Raw genomic sequence first — 24,390 nt, 5'->3', positions numbered from 1 at the left:
CAGGAAACCACTTTCCTTGCTCATCCATAAGAAGCAATTCCTGGCCGGGCGCAGTGGCTCACGCCTGTAATCCCAGCACTTTGGGAGGCTGAGGCAGGCGGATCCCGAGGTCAGGAGATGGAGACCATTCTGGCTAACATGGTGAAACCCCGTCTCTACTAAAATACAAAAAATTAGCCAGGCGTGGTGGCAGGCACCTGTAGTCCCAGCTACTCAGGAGGCTGAGGCAGGAGAATGGTGTGAACCTGGGAGGCAGAGCTTGCAGTGAGCCAAGATCACACCACTACACTCCAGCCTGGGCGACAGAGCAAGACTCCATCTCAAAAAAAAAAAAGAAGCAATTGCTTATTTGTTCAAGGTCATGAAATTGCAGCAATTCAGCCACATCTTCAGTCTCTACTTCTAGTTCTCTTGCTATTTCCACAGCATCTGTAGTTACTTTCTCTATTTCAGTCTTAAACCTCTCAAAGTCATCCACGAGGGTTAGAATCAACTTAACTCTTGTTAATGTTGATATTTTGACCTCCTCCCATGAACCATGGGATTTAAAATGGTGAATCCCAGCCAGGCACAGTGGCTCACACCTGTAATCCCAGCACTTTGGGAGGCCGAGGCAGGTGGATCACATGAGGTCAGGAGTTTGAGACCAGCCTGACCAACATGGCAAAAACCCATCTCTACTAAAAATACAAAAATTAGCCAGGTGTGGTGGTGCATGCTTGTAATCCCAGCTACTTGGGAGGCTGAAGCAGGAGAATTGCTTGAACCCAGGAGGCAGAGGTTGCAGTGAGCCAAGATCGCACCACTGCACTCTAGCCTGCACTACAGAGCAAGACTCTGTCTCAAAAATAATAAAATAAAATAAAATAAAATAAAATAAAATAAAATAAAATAAAATAAAATAAAATAAAAATAAATAAAATAAATAAAATAAAATAAAATAAAATGGTGAATCCTTCCCAGACGAGGGGTTGGGTTTTTCTCGTTTTTGTTTTTTGTTTTGAAGACAGGGTCTTGCTCTGTTGCCTAGACCAGAATGCACTAGTGCAGTCATGGCTCACTTCAGCCTCAACCTCCTGTGCTCAAGTGATGTTCCTGCCTTATCCTCCCAAGCATCTGGGACTACAGATTGCATACCACACCTGGCTAGTTTTTGTTCTGTTTCTGTAGAGACGAGGTCTCACTATGTTGCTCAGGCTAGTCTTGAACTCCTGGGCTTAATCAGTCCTCCCACCTCAGCTTCCCAAAAAGTTGGGATTGTAGGCATGAGCCACCATGCCTAACCCCAGGAGGTTTTAAATGAACTTTGCCCAAATCATCAGAGGAATCACTGTGGCAGCTATAGCCTTATGAGATGTATTTCTGAAATAATAAGACTTGAAAGTTGAAATTACTGCTTGTTCCATGGGCTGCAAAATGGATGTTGTGTTAGTGGGCATGAAAAAAGCAACATGGATTTCCTTGTACATCCTCACCAGAGCTCTTGGGCGACCAGGTGCATTGTCACTGAGTAGTAATATTTTTAAAGGAATCTTGTTTTCTGTGCAGTAGGTCTCACCCATGTGCTTAAAATATTCAGGAAACCATGCTGTGAACAGATGTGATATCAGGTAGGCTTTGCTGTTTCATTTATAGAGCATAGGCAGAGTAGATTTAGCATAATTCTTAAGGGCCTTAGGATTTTTAAAATGGTAAATGAGTATTGGCTTCAACTTAAATCACCAACTGCATTAGCTCCTAACAAGGAGTCAGGCTCTCCTTTGACGCTTTGAAGCCGGGCATTGACTTCTCCTCAATAGCTGTGAAAGTCCTAGATGGCATTTTCCAATATAAGGCAGTTTAGTCCACACTGAAAATTCATTGTTTAGTGTAGCCACCTTCATCAATGATCTTAGCTAGATTTTCTTGATAACTTGTTGTTTCTCTATCAGTACTTGCTGCTTCACCTTGTACTTTTATGTTATGGAGAGAGCTTCTTTCCTTAAACCTCATGAACTAACTTCTAGCTTCAGACTTTTCTTCTGTGGCTTCCTTACTTTGCTCAGCCTTCATAGAATGGAAGACAGCTAGGACATTGATCTGGATTGGGCTTTGGCCGAAGGGAATGTTGTGGCTGGTTTGATCTTCTGTTCCGACTACTAAAACTGTCTCTATATCAGCAATAAGACTGTTTAACTTTCTTACCCTTTGTGTGTTCACTAGAGTAGCGTTTTTACTTTCTTTCAATAATTTTTCTTTTGCATTCACAACTTGGCGGTTTGGCACAAGAGGCCTAGCTATTGATTGGCCTGTCTTGGCTTCCAACTAAACTTAATCATTTCATTTTTTTTTGTCTTTTTGAGACAGAGTCTCGCTTTGTTGCCCAGGCTGGAGTGCAATGGTGTGATCTCGGCTCACCGCAACCTCCACCTCCCGGGTTCAAGTGATTCTCCTGCCTCAGCCACCGCGCCCGGCTAATTTTCTATTTTTAGTAGAGATGGGATTTCGCCATGTTGGTCAGGCTGGTCTCGAACTGACCTCAAGTGATTTGCCCACCTCAGCCACCCAAAGTGCTGGGATTATAGGTGTGAGCCACTACGCCTGGCCTCTAAGCTTAATCATTTCTTGCTTTTGATTTAAAGTGAGAAACATGTGACTCTTCCTTTCATTTGGACACTTAAGAGGGTTATTAATTGACCTAATTACAATATTTCTGTGTCTCAAAGAATGAATAGGGAGGCCTGAGGAGAGAGAGAGAGACAGGGAAACTCTTGTTGGTAGAATAGTCAGAACACAGACATTTGTTAAGTTTGCCATCTTATATGGGCACAGTTTGTGGTACCCCAAAACAGTTACAGTAGTAACATCAGGCTGGGTGTGATGGCCCATACCTGTAATCCCAGCACTTTGGGAGGCTGAGGTGGAAGGATTGCTTGAGCCCAGGAGTTCAAGACCAGCCTGGGCAAACATAGGGAGACCCTGTCTCTACAAAAAAAAATATTTTTTAACTAGCTGGGTGTAGCGGCATGCACCTGTACTCCCAGCTACTCGGGAGGCTGAGGCAGGAAGATCTCTCAAGTCCAGGAGGTGGAGGGTGCCATAAGCCATGGTCGCACCACTGTACTCCAGCCTGGGTGCCAGAGTGAGACCCTGTCTCATAAAAAAAAATGTAACATTAAAGATTACTGATCACAGATAACCATAACAGATACCATAATGAAAAAGTTTGAAATATTGTGAGAATTACCAAAATGTACCACAGGAACACAAAGTGAGGATATGCTATTAGAAAAATGGCACTGATAGGTATGCTCAATGCTGGGTTGTCACACACCTTTAGTTTGTTAAAAAACAACAACAACAGCAACAACAACAACAAAATCCACAATGTCTGCAAATCAATAAAGTAAAGTGCAATAAAGTGAGATACGCCCGTAGAATGCCAGCTAGGGCTTCTGAATAGTCAGAATAACCACAGGCAGAGGGGATATTATTTTTACTAAACACAAACCTCTGAAGCATTAGTTGACTATACAGCTTCTTCTAGAATTAGAAGGTTTAAAAGATAGCATAGAATTACGGGGGTTCACACTATCCTGTAATAAACAGGAAGTAGGTGGAAGTTGTACTTTTTTTGTATCTTCAGGGCCTTATGCTTGTTAGGGTACAAGAGAGATTAACCCGTTTCTCCCTGTCCTCCAGCTCCAAGAGCATCAAGAGGAGATTGAGGGGATGATGAATACCCTCTTCAGGGGTGTCTTTGTTTATCGGTGCAGGTGAGCTAATGGGCTTCTCTCATTGAAGCAGCTGGCCTTTGGTTATGGAATCTGAGGAAGTGAACAAGGTTTCCCCCCTCCAACCCTTAGTCATTGGGTTAGTCCCAGAATTAATGAGGCTGGAGCAAAAACTCTTAACAACAAATGTTTCAAATGGGTAAGGTTTACTTTATCACCACCTACAAAGGATCTTGTAAGTGCTTCTGGGAGAAAATAAGAGAATAAAGCATTGCTGAGTATTTTCCTGCTCCGGCTTTGCCCCACATCTGCCCCAACTCCTCATCTTTCTGGGCTTGGAGACTTGAGGATAAGAGCAGAGAACAGAAAGGCGGGGCTTTTCTGAGGGATGCTGCAGCCTGGTGAGCCTTCTCCTGGCCCAGCCTGCTGTCTCACTGTGCAAAGGGCAGGGGAGTTTTATACTGTTTAATGACCTGATCAAGTTAAGTTAAAAAGAGTATCTGTAGGCTGGGCACGGTGGCTCATGGCTGTAATCCCAGCACTTTGGGAGGCCAAGGCAGGTGGATCACCTGAGGTCAGGAGTTCGCAACCAGCCTGACCAACATGGAGAAATCCCATCTCTACTAAAAATACAAAATAAGCCGGATATGGTGGCACATCCCTGTAATCCCAGCTACTCGGGAGACTGAGGCAGGAGAATCGCTTGAACCCGGGAGGTGGAGGTTGCAGTGAGCTGAGATCATGCCATTGCACTTCAGCCTGGGCAACAGGAGCAAAACTCCGTCTCAAAAAAAAAAAAAAAAAAAAAAAAAAATACAGTGACTGTAGATGTTTCTCACTCTTACCTAGGTTTCACTTCTGCCTTTCCAGAACCTTTCATCTGATTTAACCTTTTCTTAATATGGGATTAAAATACACTCACGGCCGGGCACGGTGACTCACACCTGTAATCCCAGCACTTTGGGAGGCCAAGGCAGGCGGATCACAAGGTCAGGAGATCGAGACCATGGTGAAATCCTGTTTCTACTAAAAATACAAAAAAATTAGCTGGGCGTGGTGGCGAGTGCCTGTAGTCCCAGCTACTCTGGAGGCTGAGGAAGGGGAACGGCGTGCACCTGGGAGGCCGTGCTTGCAGTGAGCTGAGATCATGCCACTGCACTCCAGCCTGGGTGACAGAGCGAGACTCCATCTCAAAAAAAACCAAAAAAAAAAAAAACCTCACACACTTTGGCCAACAGCTGAATGAACTTTTTTTTTTTTTTTTTTTGGGGGGATGGAGTCTCATTCTGTCACGCAGGCTGGAGTGCAGTGGCGCGATCTCGACTCACCGCAACCTCCACCCCCGGGTTCAGGTGATTCTCCTGCCTCAGCCTCCCAAGTAGCTGGGACTACAGGCACCCACCACCATGCTTGGCTAATTTTTGGCCACCATGCCCAGCCTGAATGAACTTTCAAAACTGGTTTTTAAAAGAGGTATGGAGGCCAGGTGCAGTGGCTCACACCTGTAACCCCAGCACTTTGGGAGGCCAAGACGATCAGATCACTTGAGGTCAGGAGTTCAAGACCAGCCTGGCCAAACATGGCAAAACCCCGTCTCTACTAAAAACACAAAAAGGTAGCTGGGCGTGGTGGTGCACCTGTAATCCCAGCTACTTGGGAGGCTGAGGCAGGAGAATCACTTGAACCTGAGAGGTAGTGGTTGCAGTGAGCCGAGATTGTGCTGCTGCACTCCAGCCTGGGCAACAGGTGGAGTGGAGAATTAGGCTGTACAAGGCTAGTGTTTAACTATTTTATGGGTTGGTAACAGAAAGAAAATATTTACTAACTGGGTACGGCACATTTTTGTAGTTCTAGCTACTTGAGAGGCCAAAGTGGGAACATGATTTGAACCCAGGAGTTCAAGGTCAGCTTTGGCAACATAGCAAGAAACTCCATCCCTTTATATATATATATATATTTACATGTATTTTACTGTATATGTAGTATTTACATCGGCAGGAAGAAATGAAAGGCATGGGGTACGTGGCATTTCAAGAAAATAAATTCTTCCATGAGAGGGAGTTATCTGGTAGGATGGAAAGTGAGTTTGGAGAGAGGGTGGCTATAAGAGTCAACTTATCTGTCTGTGTCTAGGGATGTCCTTCCTGAGATCCGTGCTATCTGCATCGAGGAAATTGGTTGTTGGATGCAAAGCTACAGCATTTCTTTCCTCACCGACAGCTATTTAAAATATATTGGTTGGACTCTGCATGATAAGGTGGGATTCGAGTCAGTTTCCCTTTCCGTTTCCTTGATCTTTTTCCTGTCCTAGGACACTTCACCTTTTCCTGGGCCTGCCACTGAGATATTTTACCTAGTGAGCAATGATTAACCCATCAAGGCGCTGAACCTTGAAGCTCCCCTAGCACTGGGGAGGGTAGGATAAGGTAGAGAGAGACATATCCAGGAGATGAAATGACTCAAAACATGAGGTACAGGGAGAGAGACTTCCCCATGGAAGAGAGTTATTGATGGTTGGTAATGCAGGTGCTAAGGGGCAGCCAAAGGATCCTTATCATGAGTACTGCTGTGATCCTTTTGTTTTTTAAGTATGAAGACAGCTGTTCATTGTTTCTGACATCTCAGAGCCCTCAGTATAGGGGACATCCAAGCTAGAATGAGGGATCGGAGAGGGGAGTCTGGAGGCTCAGTGGGGGCGAGTAGAGTGTGGTTAGTCTTATTTCCATTCTCCTGGTTTTCCTTCCTCACCAGCACCGAGAAGTCCTCCTGAAGTGCATGAAGGCTCTGAAAGGGCTGTACGGCAATCGGGACCTGACCGCACGCCTGGAGCTCTTCACCAGCTGTTTCAAGGTAAAATGGGTGGTGCTCCTTGGCTTGGCTCTTTGTCGTGGTTCCCATTTCCCCACCTTGTATCTTTCTACCCCTCATGCTCTAAGATGTCTTGGCTATCCCAGCATCTGCCTCTATGTAGGCGCTCTCTTTAGGAATCTCTGATTCTAAGAGAACAGAATGTTGGAATGGGTGTAATGAGATATTGAGTGACTTTCTCCTTTCTGCAGGACTGGATGGTTTCCGTGGTCATGGACAGAGAGTATGATGTGGCAGTGGAGGCCATCAGATTACTGATACTTATCCTTAAGTGAGTCCTGGGAAGAGGGGAGGCCAGTGTCTCAGACCTTTGCCCTTCCGGGGTCCTCTCCCTCCACCTGTCATAGCTGACTCTTCCATCTGTGCAGGTTGACTGAGGTCATTCCTGAGTTGCAGTGTCTCGAGGAGGGAGTATTGCTGTCTTCTCTAACTCCCCATATTCCTTTGTCTTCCACTCTCCATTTAGGAGTTCTTTGTGAGTTATGTCCTTGTTGCTTTTGCCTCTTTTTGTTTCTAGCCTTGATTGTGCCAGAAGACAATGTCCCTATTCACACACTCTTTCTGCTTTTCTGTGGGCAGGAACATGGAAGGGGTGCTCACAGACGCAGACTGTGAGAGCATCTACCCCGTTGTGCATGCCTCTAATCGAGGCCTGGCCGCTGCTGCGGGCGAATTTCTGTACTGGAAGTGAGTGGCGCTCCTTTTATGTTTCTTTAACACCACCCTCTCGGTTTCTCTCCCGCATCTGCTGCTGCCCTACCTAAGGCCTCCCCATCTCTGTGGAAGTCTCTCTGGTGTCTCTTTTCCTCTCTCAGCTCCTCGGGGCTTTCCTTAGCTCTGCACCTCCTTTTCCTTTATCATCTCCTTGGGCCATCTCCTCCCTCTGTGGTCATCATTACACCTCCTTGTTTCCTCCTGTGCTAAGCCCTTTCCTTGTGTCTATTCCACCAGACTCTTCTACCCTGAGTGCAAGATAAGAACGATGGGTGCAAGAGAGCAACGCCAGAGCCCAGGCGCCTAGAGGACTTTCTTCCAGCTTCTGCTGTCCTTCTTTGTGGAGAGCGAGGTGACATACACAGAGAGAAGTCTGGCTGTTGTGCATAGGACCTACAAGTGGGCTGGGCTTGGTGGCTCATGCCTGTAAGTCCAGCACTTTGGGAAGCTGAGGTGGGAGGATCCTTTGAGCCCAGGAGTTTGAGACCAGCTTGGGCAACATAGTGAGACCCTGTCTCTACCAAAAAAAAAAAAAAAAACAAAAGACAAATGGAGAAGGATGGGGGTGGACACTGTAGGAAGGAGAGCGATATTTAATCAGTAACCACTTCCTAGGGTATTTTAACATGCCATCACTAAATCCCCATGCACCTCCTTCCCCAGCTCCACGACCACGCTGCTTACTTAGTAGACAGCCTGTGGGACTGTGCAGGGACTCAGCTGAAGGACCGGAAGAGTCCGACAAGCCTGCTGCTGGAGAAGGACCAGAGCACGTGCCACATGGAGCCAGGGACAGGGACCTTCCACCTCCTAGGGTGAAACCAGGAGAGATTGCTTGCCTGACTTGTACAAGGCAGGAACGGTGGCATGGGGTGGGGGGAACTTGGAGTTGGAAGGTGGCTAATCTTTGATTCTATGTTTTTGATCCTCCTGGCACTCCAGACCTGGGTGATGTGCAGGAGAGCACACTGATAGAAATCCTTGTGTCCAGTGCCCAGCAACTCCTGCCTCAGCCTCCTGAGCAGCTGGGACTACAGGAGCCCGCCACCATGCCCGGCTAATTTTTTTGTATTTTTAGTAGAGACAGGTTTTCACCGTGTTAGCCAGGATGGTCTTGATCTCTTGACCTTGTGATCCGCCTGCCTCATCCTCCCAAAGTGCTGGAATTATAGGCGTGAGCCACCGTGCCTGGCTGCCTAAGGTTTTTTCTTTGCTTTTTAAAAAACAGCTTCATATTAAGTAACACTGTAGTAACCATTATTTCATATGCAAGTATGTGTTTTCTAGTGTACATTTTTAAATGGGACTTTACGTGACAGCTTTATTGAGATACAACTTACATATCATAAAAATCACCCCCCTTTTTTTTTTGAGACAGAGTCTCGCTCTGTCACCCAGGCTGAAGTGCAGTGGCGTGATCTTGACTCACTGCAACCTCTGCCTCCCAGGTTCAAGTGATTCTCCTGCCTCAGTCTCCTGAGTTGCTGGGACTGCAGGTGCCCACCACCACGCCCGGCCAGTTTTTGTATTTCTAGTAGAGACAGGGTTTCACCATGTTGGCCAGGCTGGTCTTGAACTCCTGACCTTGTGATCTGCCCACCTCGGCCTCCCAAAGTGCTCCCAAAGTGCTGGTGAGCCACCGCGCCCAGCCAAAAATCACCCTTTTAAAGTGTACACTTAGCATATTCACTGAATTGTACAACCTTCACCACTATCTAATTTTAGAACATTTTCATTATTCCAAAAGAAACCACATACCCATTCGCAGTCTCTGCCCATCTTCCCAGCCTTAGGTAGTATCACTAATAGAATTCCTATCTCTTGATTTGCCTGTTCCGGACCTTTCGTATAAATGGAATCGTATAATATGTGGCCTTTTATGTCCAGCTTCTTTCACTTAGCACAGTGTTTTCAACGTTCATCCATACTTTGACATATATCAGTATCTCATACCTTTTTATGACCAAAACAATATGCCATTGTGTGGATATGCCACATTCTACTTATCTACTTGTCAGTTGATTGACATTTGGGCTGTTTTATGCATAATGCTGCTAAACGTGCATGTACCCATTTTTGGGTGGATGCATCTTTTCAGTTATCTTGAGATATACCTGGGAGTGGAATTGCTGGGTCCTGTGGCAATTCTATATTTAAGTTTTTGAGGAACTACCACACTCTTTTCCAAAGTACCTACACCATTTTACAATCCTGCCAGCAATGTATGGGGGCCCTGGTTTCTCCATGTTGTCACCGGTACTTATTATTGTCTTTTTAAATTTTATCCATCTCCTGGTAACTGTGAGGTGTGGTATCTCATTGTGGTTTAAATTTGCATTTCCCTAATGACCAATGGTATTGAGCATTTTTTCATGTGCTTATTGACGATTTGTTTATCTTCTTTGGAGAAATGTCTGTTCTGATCCTTTACTATTTTAAAATAGGGTTGTCTTTTTATTGTTGAGTTGTAAGTATTCTTTATATATTCTAGACACGAGATTCCTTATGCTATGCAAACATTTTCTCCCATTTTTTGGGTTGTCTTTTCGTGTTATTGGTGGTGTCCTTTGAAACATAAAAGTTCTTGAATTTGGTAAAATCGAACTTTTTCCTTTTGTTGCTTGTGCTTTTGGTGCCATATCTTGAGAAATTGTTGGCTAATTCAAGGTCACAAAGATTTACTCCTGTGTTTTCTTCTAAGAGTTACAGTTTTAGCCAGGCACAGTGGCTCACACCTGTAATCCCAGCACTTTGGGAGGCCGAGGTGGGTGGATCACGAGATCAGGAGATCGAGACCATCCTGGCTAACACGGTGAAACCCCCTCTCTACTAAAAATACAAAAAATTAGCCGGGCGTGGTGGTGGGCGCCTGTAGTCTCAGCTACTCAGGAGGCTGAGGCAGGAGAATGGCGTGAACCCGGGAGGCGGAGCTTGCAGTCAGCCGAGATTGTACTACTGCACTCCAGCCTGGGCAAAAGAGTGAGACACTGTCTCAGAAAAAAAAAAAAAAAAGAGTTATAGTTTTAGCTCTTAATTTAGATTTGTGACCCAGTTTGAGTTAATTTTTGTATATAGTGTGAGATGGGGTGTGATTTCTTTTTGTTGTCTTCTGTGTACCACCTAAAATTGTATCTTATACCACCAGGAAACACTGCTTTAATCAATTAACTAATACATATTTGTTAAGGACCTACTATATGCAAGATAGTATGTTCAGTGTTTTAGGGGCCATGAAGAATCCTCCAGCAGCTTATTATCTAATAGGAAAGGGGGAAATTTTAATTATGGAGAACCCAAATTATGAACAATTGCCAATAAATAACTGCCTGAGGGCTTGTACAAGTGAATGCTGTAGAATTCAGAGAATGAGGAGGGCTTTACCAAGAAGATGGAATTGCTGGAGCTTAAAAAATAAGTAAGTTTTGTATAAGCTGAACAGAGGAAGGAGGAGCATCATGGGCTGGCAGAATAGCACAAGCAAAGTGTAGAAGGCTGTGTGCTGGGTGAAGCATGGAGGCACATAGATCGCTCTGCCTAAAGCATAGGGTTTGTGAAGGCAAGATAAAACTGAAGAGATTGGGGCTGGGCGCGGTGGCTCACGCCTGTAATCCCAGCACTTTGGGAGGCCGAGGCGGGTGGATCATGAGGTCAGGAGTTCGAGACCAGCCTGGCCAAGATGGTGAAACCCCATCTCTACTAAAAATACAAAAAATTAGCCAGGTATGGTGGCGCATGCCTGTAGTCCCAGCTACTTGGGAGGCTGAGGCAGGAGAATCGCTTGAACCCGGGAGACGGAGGTTTCAGCGAGCCGAGATTGTGCCATTGCACTTCAGCCTGGGTGACAGGAGCGAAACTCCATCTAAAAAAAAAAAAAACTGAAGAGATTGGTTTTATTCATTCAATAGATACTGAGCACTGTGTGCTGGGAATACAGCAGTGAACAAAAAAGCCAAAAATCTCTTTCTTCAGAGAGTGTCAGATAGTAGTAAATGCTATGGCAAAAAAGCAGGGAGGAGCGTGAGGAATGCTGGAGGGGTGAGGATTGCAGTCTTACAAAGACTGATTAAGGGAAGACTCAAGAACACAAATGTTGGGCAAAAAGCCTAAAAAATAAGTTAAAAGATACACCTAGGCGCATTACAATTTTAACAGGTTTATTTGAGCATTCAGCAATTTTATCAGTCAGGCAGTGGCAGACCGCCAGCAGTTCAGGGCGCCACCACCGAGGAAACCAGAGGGGACAATTACAAGGTGTCTCTGGGAGCAAGACAAAGAAACTATTTGATTGGTTAGAGTGGAAAGTTCATATTTAGAGGTTAACTGACCATAAATCTCTTGTTAGAGGTTAGTCGGTAGTTTCTGACTGGTTAAGCTGAAGTTTCCTGCTCCTAGGTTACACACAACACTTTCACACTGAGTTGAGTTTCAGTTTGCTGACTTAGGAACCCAAAGTGCAGGAGCCATTTCAGCCTATTGGCCTCCCAGTGAATTTTTTTAACAGGTGAGGGAGGGTGCTTAGTGTGTATCAGAATAGCATACCAAAGGAAGCAGCCAGTCCTGAGGCCACGAGGGGATGGGGAGAGTGTTCCTGGAATGTTCAAGGAACAGCAGAGAAGACCATTATGGCCAGAATGCAGATTGTAGGATATGAGACCAAAGAGGGTGCAGGATCCCAGAGCATCTAAGGCAGAGACTGGCTTTTACTCTGAGTGCAGTAGGAAAACCATTGGAGGATTTTGAGGAACGACAGGATCAACCTCTGTTTTTAAAGGATCCTTCTGGCTGCTGTGTCGAAAACGACAGGAGATGGAGGAAGGCTAGAAGCTGGGAGACCAGCAGGGAGGCTGTGGCCATTGTAGTAATCCAGCCCAAGATTCAAGATAAGAGAGCTTCTTAGTCCGGGGGCAATGGTGGAGGTGCCGAGAAATGGCCAGATTCTGGGTGCATTTTCAAGGTATCTCTAATAGGCTTTTCTGACAAACTGGTTGTGGAATGTAAGACAAAAAGAGCAGTTGAGGATGGCTCCAAGGATTTTGGCCTGACAGAAGGATGGAGTTGACAGTAGCTGAGATGGGGAAGGCAGAGAGTGAAGATAACTGTGGGGGAAGGTTGGGACGTTGTTGTTGGCCACGGGATTACAGGTGGAGATGTTGAACAAACCGTGGGGGCTGTTAAGATGGAGTTCAGGGGAGAGCTGAAGGCTTGAGATCCATTTGGGATATGGCAGAGTATAGGTGATATTTAAGGACGTGAACCCGAGTGGCTGGGGAAGCCAGTGAAGATGGAGAAGAGGAGAGACTCAAGGGCCCAGCCCTCGGGCATCACACCTTTAATAGCTCAGGGAGATCAGGAGGACACACCTGGGGCCCCAAGGTTTCCTCTCTGGGAATCCAAGCCCAGGGGTATGGCTCTTCCCTGTTTTCTGTAGCCCTCTGCTTAAACCCATAGCCGCTCACTTTGGGATTATTGTTTTCAGTGGATGAACATGGCCATGGAGAGGGAGGGTAACGGGAGTGTGACTGTTTACAGTTAACAGATGTTAATGTCAATTTGATTGATGCTTTAAAATAGTATTGCCTGGGTTTTCTCAGGCAGTGAGAATCTTTGGATTCTTTCTCCTCCTCTACCTTCTCTGATCTCTGCAGGAGATAAGTCCCCCTTCATATCGTATCAGTTATACTGGCATCGATTGCAATCACTTATTTTTTTCTAGCTTTTAGAAAATCCTGTCTCCCATTTTCCAGTTCCTCCCTGGCCCTCCTGTGTCCACTCTAGCCTCTGGTACCAAAACTCTATTGCCATTTTAAGCTTTTTCTGACCACAGAAATCTTGGATAGGATCTCAGATGTCTTCATTGGCTAACTCAGACCTCTCAATCTTAGACTCTAACCCTCCCTCATATTTGTGTTCACCTGTTCACCTGTTACAGTTTATCTGTGAAATGTATATTTATATATCTTTCCATCTTGTTTTCTAGGCTGTGTAGCAAGTTCTTCTTGGACAAGGCCTAGCTACAATTCTCTATGTACTAAATACACAGAGCTGTGTATTTAGTACATAGGGCTATGCCCATTTGAGGGCAACAGAATGAAGCTGTATAGGTTTTCCATTCTCTTCTTGCTTGACTTTCCCTTACTAAATCCTGGGCAGGTCTTGGAAAGAGAGCACGCCTGTCGCAGGCCCTGGGCTGTGGTTAATGTGTGCGTCTGCTTGGCAGGGCCTGCCAAGCCTAACAGAGAGGACGTCTCCTCGTCCCAGGAAGAAAGTCTGCAGCTGAACAGCATCCTGCCCATGCCCACCCTCACCTCCACAGCCGTGAAGAGCAGGCAGCCCTTGTGGGGGTTGAAAGAGATGGAGGAAGAAGATGGCTCAGAGTTGGCTTTTGCCCAGGGCTGAGGCCATGGAGGGAATCTGGGTGTCTGAGTTCCCAGTTTGGTGTCTGGCTGCCTCCATCTTGCTGTTTCTGTTTCGTGGTTCCCTGCTGTAGCACTCCCTCATTGTTGGGTTCTTCTCTTACCCTTTTTCATTGTTTAGCTTTAAAATGCATCTCTCCCAACATGGAGCTTTTCTCCCCGTTAACACCAGCTGCCTTACATCCGCTTCTTACCTTTGATCTTTATCCCATCGTTGATCCTGCTTCATTCCCAGCAGTCAGCCCCTCGCAGGCACCCGGAGGTCAAGATTCTCGGGTCCACAGTATTTCCGGACTCCACGCAACCCTTCAGGTCCTGGTCTGGGCAACCAGCTGATGCAGTCAGCTTTTCTCATCATCTCCTGTCTTCACTTCAGATCTGTCGCCCACTGTGAGGGGATTCCTGTCTCACCCATTGCCTCTCTGTGGGTACTTTCTGGACTTGTTTTAGCCACAGACCACTATCTGGAAACCTACTATGCTGTACTTACTGCTCCCCACTTCCTCCACCCCGGCTGTCTGAGAAACTCTCAGGGGTCCTCAAAGAACAGTTTGAAAAGCCCGAGTCTTTGCCCCTACATCAGACTCAGCCTTATAGAAGAGGACGAGGAGGAAGAGTTAGAAATTCAGGATGAGTCAAGTGAAGAACGGCAGGATACAGACATGGTGAGTGGACCACCCTGCCCTTCTCTCTCAAGAACTAGGGACTGATGTGCTAAAGAGAAGCCAGGGTGCTTCCCCTCTCTCCACTCGGTGATGCCTGGTCTCTGAAAGCTGAATGAGTCTAGAGTAAAGGAGGACAGGTTATACATCGGTTTGGACTTTGCTTGGACTCTACTTTTATTAAAGAATAAGGAAAAGAAATTACAAATACCAAAGAAGGTTGGAATAGCACTCTCGCTCCCAATCCCTAAGTAAATATTGTTGCCTCCAAACCTCCTAGGAATTGGAAGGAGTCCTAATGCTGGAGGTGGGAGGTCATTCAGTCCAGGTGGCAGCCCCTTCAGTGTCTCTCCTCCCAACACGTGACCCCCTGTCCTCCCTCTCCCTACTAGAAGGCTTCCCCTGCCTGTCCCTTCCTTCACTCCCCTTCTAACCTAGCCTGTCTCCCCAGGAGGAAATGCTGCTGGTGTAGTGGGAAAAGCCTGGCATTTGGAGTGAGGTGACAAGAGTGCTAGTCCTCTCAACTCTATGTCAAGTTAGCGCTTTACCCCTCCTCAGCCTCCATTTTCTCATCTTTATTTTTGAATTATTTTTATTTTTTGAGGTAGAATCTCTCTCTGTCGCCTAGGCTGGAGTGCAGTGGCACAGTCTCGGCTCACTGCAACCTCTGCCTCCTGGACTCAAGCAATTCTCCTGCCTCAGACTCCCAAGTGGCTGGGATTACAGGCGCACGCCGTCACACCTGGCTAATTTTTTTTTTTTTTTTTTTGGTATTTTTAGTAGAGACGGGGTTTTGCCATGTTGGCCAGGCTAGTCTGGAACACCTGACTTCAGGTGGATCCACCTGCCTCAGCCTCCCTAAGTGCTGGGATTACAGGCATGAGCCACTGCATGCGGCCCATTTTCTCATCTTTAAAACAGAGCTGTTAGCCTGTAGTTCCAGCAACTCAGGAGGTGGAGACAGGAGGATCAATAGTCCAGGAGTTGGAGTCCAGCCTGGGTAACAGTAAACTCCTGTCTCTTAAAAAAAAAAAAAAATCAACAATTCAAAAATAAATAAAATGGACTTTTTACATAAAATATGAGGTATTTATATTATTTATATATTTCCATTTATATTATTATAAATGGAAAAGGGCTATGTCTGAGTTCAGGCTACTGTAACGGAATTCCATAGACTGGTGTCTTGCAAACAGCAGAAATGTATTTCTCACAGTTCTGGAGGCTGATGTCCAAGGGTTGGGTTCTGGTGAGGGCCTTCTTCCAGCCTGCAGACTGCTGGCTTCTAGTTGTATCCTCACCTGGAGGAGAAACAGCAAGCTAGCCCTCTGGCCTGGGCTTAGAAGGGCATTCATCCATCCATGAGGGCTGCACCCCTATGACCCAATCACCTCCCAAAGGCCCCACTTCTAAACAGCATCACATTGGGGGAAGGATTTCAACATGCAGGTTTAGGGGGACACAGATATTCAGTCCATTACAGGCTGTATATCTTCTGCTGTTATTCTTCTGTTCTGTTCTCTGCAGGGAGGGAAAAAGAACAGAATAGAACAGAACAGGGGAGTCTTGTGCTCACAAGGAGAAACCAAACAATGATACTTTCAGACCAGACACTAGAGAGCAAGGCCTCTGTTGAGATATTATTTCCTAACATCTCAGGAAAAATCCATTTTCTGGTTTCCAAACCAAAGGCATTTAAGGGGCTCAGTCAGCAGGCCAAGAAGCGCTCTGCAGTCAGGCCTGATCCTCGTGCCCACACTAACTTCCCTCCCAGGAGGTGCCATAGGGGCCTGCTGTGCCCATATTTGTTCTTATGAGGTTGGGAAAGGAACTAGTTTTTTTATTTGTGAAGTGACAGGAGTGTGGAAAGGCCTTTTTGACTTTTAACCTCATTCTCTCTAGCAAGCAAGTAGCTACTCTTCCCCCAGTGAGCGCAGGCTGGACCTCTTAGATTCTACAGAGCTGGATATTGAGGTGAGTGTCCCCAGAGCAGGAGGAGTTATGTGTCCTTGGGAAATGCTGGCAGGAAACCCATGTACTCATCAAATTGACAGAAGGGCCACAGCCTGGGGGTGGCCCTCTGAGCTGTCTCTGGGGCTTTGAGGGTAACCCAGGGGAGGACGGTCTGCCCATTGGCCCGTTGCTGTGTCCTGTGTATTCCTTTCGTCTTTCTCATTATAGGATTTCTGACATGACTCTGGGCCCCTCCCCAGCTCCACTCCCTACCTCAAGAATGTGCCCATTTGGAAAAGGCAAAGAGAAAAGGAGCAAAATGAAGCATTCCCCCAGGCTTTAGCCCTGGGCTCTGAGGGGAAGGAGTTGGGCATTGTTTTTCTAACCTAACCTTTCCCTCTGGTGATGTTGGGGTAGAGAAGCTGAGACCCTGTCCTCCCTGATGCACTGTGGCCCAGTCCCCCTGCCTTTTTCCTGTTCTGTTTGGAGTGAAGAGGGGGCAGCGCCTGTCTGTGTTTAATGGAAAGAGCCCATAGTTTCCTGGATTTTTGGAACATCTTTCTCAGCCTATTTTGTGTCCTAATGATTCGCTCAATAAACATGTTTGAATCTACACGTTCCCAAGGTGTGGCTTGAGATCGTTAAACTGATGGAGGTCAGGTTCTTCATCTGCCTTGTCCCATGGCCCAGTGTACAGGTGTCCCCACACCCTGCAGGTGCTTTGTCTACAGACTCTCCAGGAAGTATTGCTTAGTAACTGAGAGGCGGGGTGAGGCAGTGGAGATAGGGAGAGATTGACTGCCTGTGAGTAGTTTATCTAGTGGCCTCAGCCTCTGCAGCAGTGAAAGTGGTGCTGACAGGTGGCAGAGTGGAGCAGGACCTTGTGAAACTGCCTATCTCACCCACGCGGGCCAGGCCAGGCCATGTGTCCTGGCAGCCTTCAACCAGGGGTTCTTTCCAAAGGAAATTTTATCCTCTCGTCCCAAAGATACCTGTCATAATTTAGAATTTGAACAAATCACAGTATCTGAGAGTTAAAAGGAAACTAAGGAGTTACTCTAAATGTCCAACCCTAAAATCCAAGTGACAGATGTCACCTTCACTCTTGCCTTCTCCAGCTAGTTCTTCACCAAGTTCTGTCAAGACTTGGTGAAGAAAATTCTCTGGCCTGTGTCCTCCACGCATTGTCACCATCATCTCTCACCTAGACTGCCGCAGTGCAGCCTCAGGGCCAGCCTCTTGAAACTCAGACAGACTTGTTTGCTCTTGTTTTGCCTTGTGGAGCAGCACAGTACCTCTGTTCCCTTTTGTCCCTCTGACAAGCAGTTATTTGAAGACAGCTATTGTCATTTTGTACTTTCACTGTTTTCTTCTGTGGTTTAAGGAATACTTCAGCCTCTCTCTTTAGATATAATTTCCAGTTCTTGCCATCATGGGCACCTGCTTTAGTGACAGGTTCTCACTGTGGTCTCCTAGGCCAGACACGGCCATCCAGCTAGTGATCTGTGCAGAAAGAGCCGTGACTTCCTGCGATCAGGTCACTCAGCCAAGACCGCCTCACCCCTTTCATTCTCCCTCCCTGCCCCCACCTGCCCCTCCCAGATGAAAGCTAGAAGAAATTGGGTTGTGAGTCTCCTTTTGGAAAGGTAGCCCTGGGGGAGTCAGAGCTGGGGTGTAGGGGAGGGCTAACTCATTGAGCGATCTTTCGCCTGTATTCAGGTAGAATAGCTCTGGGGAGAGGAGTCTGTTTTGTGGGATGAGGGAACAGAGTGGGAGAACTGAGGAGGAGATGTGGAGGTCTCTAAGAATCCAGGAGGGGAAAGATTCCTGAGTTATTTAAATACCAACCAAGCTAAGGGTGCTTCACAAGAGGATAAGAGCAGCTTGGGGGTTTTGCATCAATATGGACACCTGTGTACAGCCAGGCAGCCCAGTGCACTGGGTTGAGTCACAGCCTTAGAATCTGGGAGCTTGACACCATGCTCCCTAAAGCCTTTGACACTGTTTATTTGAGAGGCTGGGTCTAGGTTGTCTCCTCTTGAATATGGGCTCTGTGATGCTTGACTAATAGAGGATGGTGGAAATGATGCCATGCTAGTTAGTGGGCCCAGATTTTAAGGAAACTGGCAGTTTCCATTTCCTGTCTCTTCCTGTACCTGGGTTCACACTTGGAACCCGGTCACCATTCTGTGAGCAAGGCCAGCAGCCGAAGGAAAAGGCCGTGTGGAGGTGTTCCTGCCAGCAGTCCTCACCGAGGTCCCAGCCAACATCCATGATGGCTGCCAGACCCAGTCCAGATGGGAGTCAGATGATTCCAACCTTCCCTGTTTTTCAGTTTTCCCAGCTGAGGTCCAGGCATCAGGGAGCAGAGACAGCCCATCTTTTCTGTGCACTTTCCAAATTCCTGACCGTGGAGCCCATGAGCATAAGATGGTGGTTGACACCACTCAGTCTGGAGGGGTTTGTTATGTAGCCATAGCAACTGGAACAGGGCCTTAGAGTCATAAGACTCCCAACGTTTGGACATTTATATCAGTTTTTTAAAAAATTGTGAGTTATATAAACATATACTAATTCTATATTATACACATTTAAAATGTAAAGATGAGTTGATGAAATAAGTGTTTTAAAATATTTCAAAATACCTTTTTGTTCTTTTTTTTCTTTTTTTTCAAGATGGAGTCTCAGCCTGTCTCCCAGGCTGGAGTGCAGTGGCACGATCTTGGCTCACTGCAATCTCTGCCTCCTGGTTTCACACCATTCTCCTGCCTCAGCCTCCCGAGTAGTTGGGACTACAGGCACCCTCCACCACGCCCGGCTAATTTTTTGAATTTTTAGTAGAGACGGGGTTTCACCGTGTTAGCCAGGATGGTCTCGATCTCCTGACCTCGTGATCCACCCGCCTCGGCCTCCCAAAGTGCTGAGATTATAGGCATGAGCCACCGCGCCCGGCCACCCTTTACTCTCAAAAAAGGGTTTAGTGAGAGCAAAGTGAGAAACATTTTTTTAAATCATGGTTCAACATTTTCTGAAGTTCAGTTGAAAGTTCAGTTTAGTGCTGGGTGCGGTGGCTCAGGCCTGTAATCCCAGCACTTTGGGAGGCCAAGGTGGGCAGATCACAAGGTCAAGAGATTGAGACCATCCTGGCCAACATGGTGAAACCCCATCTCTACTAAAAATACAACAAAATTAGCTGGGTGTGGTGGCTTGCGCCTGTAGTCCCAGCTACTCAGGAGGCTCAGACAGGAGAATCGCTTGAACCCGGGAGACGGAGGTTGCAGTGAACCGAGATTGCACCACTGCACTCCAGCCTGGCAACTGGACGAGACTCCATTTCAAAAAAAAAAAAAAAAAAAAGTTCAGTTTATTCTGATACTTAATGACCTTCATAACTGCCAGGAGTACCTCTCAAAAACAGGCAAATCCAAGTGGATTAGGTGCCTCTTTGTGGTTACCGCTTTTTAAATAGATCCAAACCCGCTGAAAATCTTCATCTAGAAGACTTGTGAACAGGTCAGAGTTTGATTTCCCAGCACAGACAACAGTGCTCCTGTGAGGATAGGCATTGTCTGGGAGCACAAAACCTGAAGTGTGTGAGCTGCAGTGTGTGGTGATGGGCTGGGGGTTTGTATCTCTTCCCTCAGGATACTGATCATTTTCCAGGGGAATCATGACTTACGTTTTTATCTACACTTGATCTTGGCCAAAAGGCCAAGAAGCGATACCGTCTTTTTGTCTTAAAAGGTTAGAATGTTTATTTCTGCTGCACAACATCTGTGGATATTTTTTTGTGCACGCCCCCACCCTGACAGGCTCAGCTGTGAAGGGTTCATGCCAGCGAGCCTCCTGCCAGCCATCCAAGACAGCCCAGGGCTCCAGCTTCTCAGCAGCACCTCCCACTGGCCAGGCCCAGGCCAGGCTGGACGAGCTGAGGCCAGCTCAGGTAGCAGGCACGGAGGCCTCTGCCCAGCCTGATAAGTGATGCAGAGCAGTGCTTTTCAGGGGCTGGCACTGTAGGGTCCAGCCCTGCTGGGTCTGTGGGTTTTTCTCCTCGTGTGCGGGGACGAGAGATCGTAGAAATGAAGACACAAGACAAAGCGATAGAAGAAAAGACAGCTGGGCCCGGGGGACCACTACCACCTAGACGTGGAGACCGGTAGTGGCCCTGAATGCCTGACCGCGCTGCTATTTATTGTGTACAAGGCAAAAGGGGCAGGGTAAGGAGTGTGAGTCATCTCCATTGATTGATAAGGTCACATGAGTCATGTGTTCACCAGACAGGGGGCCTTTCCCTTTTAGGTAGCCGAGGCAGAGAGAGAGAGGACAGCTTACGTCATTATTTCTTCTGTGCTCTTCTCAGAAAGATCAAAGACTTTAATACTTTCACTAATTCTGCTACTGCCATCTAGAAGGTGGAGCCAGGTGTACAGAGCGGAACATGAAAGTGAAACAGGAGCGTGACCGCTGAAACACAGCATCACAGGGAGACGGTTAGGCCTCCCGACGGCTGTGGGCGGGCCTGACTGATGTCAGGCCTTCCACAAGAGGTGGTGGAGCAGCGTCTTCTCTAACTCCCCCGGGGAAAGGGAGACTCCCTTTCCCAGTCTGGCAAGTAACGCATGCCTTCCCAGGCACTGGCGCTACCGCTAGACCAAGGTCTGCTAAGTAACGGGTGCCTTCCCAGGCACTGGCATTACCACTGGACCAGGGAGCCCTCTAGTGGCCCTGTCCAGCGTGACAGAGGGCTCACACTCTTGCCTTCTGGTCACTTCTCACCGTGTCCCTTCAGCTCCTATCTCTGTATGGCCTGGTTTTTCCTAGGTTATAATCGTAGAACAAAGATTATTATAATATTGGAATAAAGAGTAATGCTATAAACTAATGATTAGTAATGTTAATATATAATCATATCTATAATCTATTTCTAGTATAACTATTCTTATTCCATGTATTTTCTTTATTATACTGGAACAGCTTGTGCCCTCGGTCTCTTGCCTTGGCAGCTGGGTGGCTTGCCTGCCACATGGCACTGCTGGGCGTTGTCTGTTAATATTGAATAATTGTTTTAAGATTATTTTCAATAAGGCTTTACCTTTTTTAACTTGCACTGTGGCCATGAGCTCTGCCAGAAGTGACTTGTTGGTGTTATCTCCTGAGTTACAAAGTGAAGAGATTTTTTTTTTTTTTCAGATTACTGAGAGTCTTCAGTTACTAGGCAAGTTGCCCCATCCTTATAACTCCAGGTGACACTGACCGGGGTTTATGGGATGAAAGAGGAGTGTGTGCTTGGATGATGGGGTGTGATAGTGAAGGGGTGAAAGGTTTCTTCTCACACATAGACATCATGAGGTCTTCCTTGAGCTCTTTAGAGCCTTCCCTTGGGATAGGATGAAATACTGAGATCCTAGAAAGAATTCACAAGACGAGTCACTCATCAGTGCAGATTCACCGATTCACCCCTAGATGTGTGTGGGATTTGGATGGCAGAGAGAAACAGGCACTGAAGATTTTTGGTCAGGACAGGGCAGAGAAATAAGGAGAAGAGTTGAAAATTCACCAAAGGATAGATAAACCCGGGGCATTTAGAGAAAACCTGTAGTGTGCAAAGGAGCCCAGAATCCTGGGGAAACTTGGAGGGAAATATACTTAATTTGATTCAGTAAGTTAGGCCCAGTGAAGGGATTGGGTGGCATAGGTAGAAGCCAAAAAATAAAGGATCTTGTATTGCTGGAGTAGCTTCTGTTTCTGAGGTCACATCCGAACTTAGAGAGGCAACTTAACCTGGTGAGAGACACGGGTTCAACTCCTGGCTTCTGCACTGCCAGGGCAGAGGACTGCCGTTTGCTGACACAATCTTGGTGCGTTGGAAGTGAAAGGGAAGAGGCACTGGTGGCTGTGCTTTGGGCCCGAGCAGCCAGAAGCCAGTTGCCATCACCTATGATGAGGGGACAGCGCCTGGGGCAGAGCCGAGTATGGGATGCGTTCAGGGTAGATCAGGAGGTATGAGTGGGTAGTGGGCGAGCCAGGATGGGGGTTGTGGGGGAGGCCTGGGTTGCAGGTGTAAACGTGGGACCCACGTCAGATTGGTGGCGGGTCATGTATGCTGGACTGGCTCTCAGGTCCTCCCTGCTGGCTTCCTACTCCCAGGGGCTTTCTCCTCCCAGATTTCTTCACCCAGCTGGGTGAGGGGCGGGACAGAGCCCTTTCCTAGGGAAGCCCAGCACCCCTTGCTGTCCAGGGAAGGGGAGTCCTTCTAGCCCCTGGCAGCTTCTCTGCCCCTCCCCTGGCCTAGCCAGGGCTGGGTTCTCACCCACCTTTGCCACCCTGCCTTGTTACCTGGAAGCACAGCCTTGGGGACTAAGTGGGCCTTCACTGTCACTTTAAGAAGGGAATAAGCCACTTTGTGTTCACCACCTCTGGGGAAGGTGTGAGAGGAGAGAAGGAAGTGGCTGTTTGGCTGCTGACAACATGAAGACTTCCTGCGATGAGAACAGAGGCACAGGTGCCAGCCCTGCAGCCCCCAGAACCCGGACTGGAGGGGGCCATGGGGCGCCGGACCCTGGCCCTGCCCTGCGTGCTGCTGACCTTGTGTGTCACTGCGGGTGAGTGCCGGCATCAGAGGGGGACAGGGGCTGCAGGGAGGGTGATGTAGGACAACAGCCCACTGACCTTGCTGCTGTTCCACAGGGACCCCGGAGGTGTGGGTGCAAGTTCGGATGGAGGCCACCGAGCTCTCGTCCTTCACCATCCGTTGTGGGTTCCTGGGGTCTGGCTCCATCTCCCTGGTGACCGTGAGCTGGGGGGGCCCAGATGGTGCCGGGGGGACCAAGCTGGCTGTGTTGCACCCAGAACATGGCATCCGGCAATGGGCCCCTGCTCGCCAGGCCCGCTGGGAAACCCGGAGCAGCGTCTCTCTCGTCCTGGAAGGCTCTGGGGCCAGCAGCCCCTGCGTCAACACCACCTTCTGCTGCAAGTTTGCGTCCTTCCCTGAGGGCTCCCGGGAGGCCTGTGGAAGCCTCCCGCCCAGCTCAGACCCAGGTGGGGCCGGGGCAAGGGGCCCAGGAGGGCAGGGAGGGGCTCGGGAACTGGCCACCCATCTGATTCTTGCCTCCATGCCCAGGGCTCTCTGCCCCGCCGACTCCTGCCCCCATTCTGCGGGCAGACCTGGCCGGGATCTTGGGGGTCTCAGGAGTCCTCCTCTTTGGCTGTGGCTACCTCCTTCATCTGCTGTGCCGACAGAAGCACCGGTGAGACCTGGGCCCTGTCCACGTCCCCCTGACACTGAGCTGGCCACATGCCCTGCAGAGCTCTGACCATCCTCACTCTCTCCCAGCCCTGCCCCTAGGCTCCAGCTGTCCCACACCAGCTCCCAGGCACCGAGAGCACAAGCATGGGTGAGGAGGGGGGCTGCTTTGGGGACGAGGTGACAGGGGCAGGGGCAGGGGGGCCAGGGCTGGGCCCAAGCTGTGCAGACTCACTTGATCCTCCTTTCCCCGCGCAGGCACCCAGCCAGGCCTCCCAGGCTGCTCTCCACGTCCCTTATGCCACTATCAACACCAGCTGCCGCCCAGCTACTTTGGACACAGCTCACCCCCACGGGGGGCCGTCCTGGTGGGCGTCACTCCCCACCCACGCCGCACACCGGCCCCAGGGCCCTGCCGCCTGGGCCTCCACACCCGTCCCTGCACGTGGCAGCTTTGTCTCTGTTGAGAATGGACTCTACGCTCAGGCTGGGGAGAGGCCTCCCCGCACTGGTCCCGGCCTCACTCTTTTCCTGGACCCTCAGGGGCCCAGGGCCATGGAAGGACGCTTAGGAGTTCGATGAGAGAGACCATGAGGCCACTGGGCTTTCCCACTCCCAGGCCTCCTGGGTGCCACCCCCTTACTTAATTCTTGGGCCTCCAATAAGTGTCCCACAGGTGCCTGGCCAGGCTCACCTGCTGCGGATGTGGTCTGTGTGTGTGCATGTGTGGGTGTGTGTGGGCACAGGTGTGAGTGTGTGAGTGACAGTTACCCCATTCCAGTCATTTCCTGCTGCGACTAAGCAACACAGTTTCTCTGACGTGG

General features: G+C 48.2%; 2 protein-coding genes across 9 annotated transcripts in view; both read left to right on the top strand.

The window, feature by feature from the left end:
• The window catches only part of TRIM74 (tripartite motif containing 74), a 24,764-nt gene extending 3,559 nt beyond the window's left edge, over window positions 1-21,205 (top strand). Inside the window, 9 exon segments of one of the 8 annotated variants that reach the window (NM_001159815.1) lie at window positions 5,847-5,970; window positions 6,465-6,563; window positions 6,773-6,852; window positions 6,950-7,056; window positions 7,161-7,268; window positions 7,533-7,721; window positions 13,513-14,373; window positions 16,273-16,344; window positions 16,552-16,938. In NM_001159815.1, coding sequence (NP_001153287.1) covers window positions 5,899-5,970; window positions 6,465-6,563; window positions 6,773-6,852; window positions 6,950-7,056; window positions 7,161-7,162 — 360 coding nt within the window. In that variant the 5' untranslated portion in view covers window positions 5,847-5,898 and the 3' untranslated portion in view covers window positions 7,163-7,268; window positions 7,533-7,721; window positions 13,513-14,373; window positions 16,273-16,344; window positions 16,552-16,938. 8 annotated transcript variants of the gene reach the window in all.
• Window positions 7,561-24,390, top strand: LOC100447808 (transmembrane protein PVRIG). The gene is made up of 6 exons (XM_009242621.4): window positions 7,561-7,647; window positions 22,749-22,925; window positions 23,011-23,361; window positions 23,444-23,570; window positions 23,657-23,717; window positions 23,825-24,390. The coding sequence occupies exons 2-6, from the start codon at window positions 22,808-22,810 to the stop codon at window positions 24,146-24,148; spliced, it is 981 nt and encodes a 326-aa protein (XP_009240896.2). The 5' UTR covers window positions 7,561-7,647; window positions 22,749-22,807; the 3' UTR covers window positions 24,149-24,390.

This window comes from Pongo abelii, chromosome 6, assembly GCF_028885655.2.
Source record: "Pongo abelii isolate AG06213 chromosome 6, NHGRI_mPonAbe1-v2.0_pri, whole genome shotgun sequence".
Lineage (NCBI taxonomy): Eukaryota > Metazoa > Chordata > Mammalia > Primates > Hominidae > Pongo > Pongo abelii.
Note: the sequence above shows the minus strand (reverse complement) of the source record. Positions and strands in the feature narration are given on the sequence as shown.

What these genes read in the sequence shown, in the direction of transcription:
- LOC100447808 (XM_009242621.4), top strand. Translation starts at nt 22,808, where the DNA reads ATGAGAACAGAGGCACAGGTGCCAGCCCTGCAGCCCCCAGAACCCGGA. An exon ending in GACCTTGTGTGTCACTGCGG is followed by an intron (nt 22,926 to 23,010) that starts GTGAGTGCCGGC and finishes GCTGTTCCACAG; the next exon opens with GGACCCCGGAGGTGTGGGTG. An exon ending in CTGTGCCGACAGAAGCACCG is followed by an intron (nt 23,571 to 23,656) that starts GTGAGACCTGGG and finishes ACTCTCTCCCAG; the next exon opens with CCCTGCCCCTAGGCTCCAGC.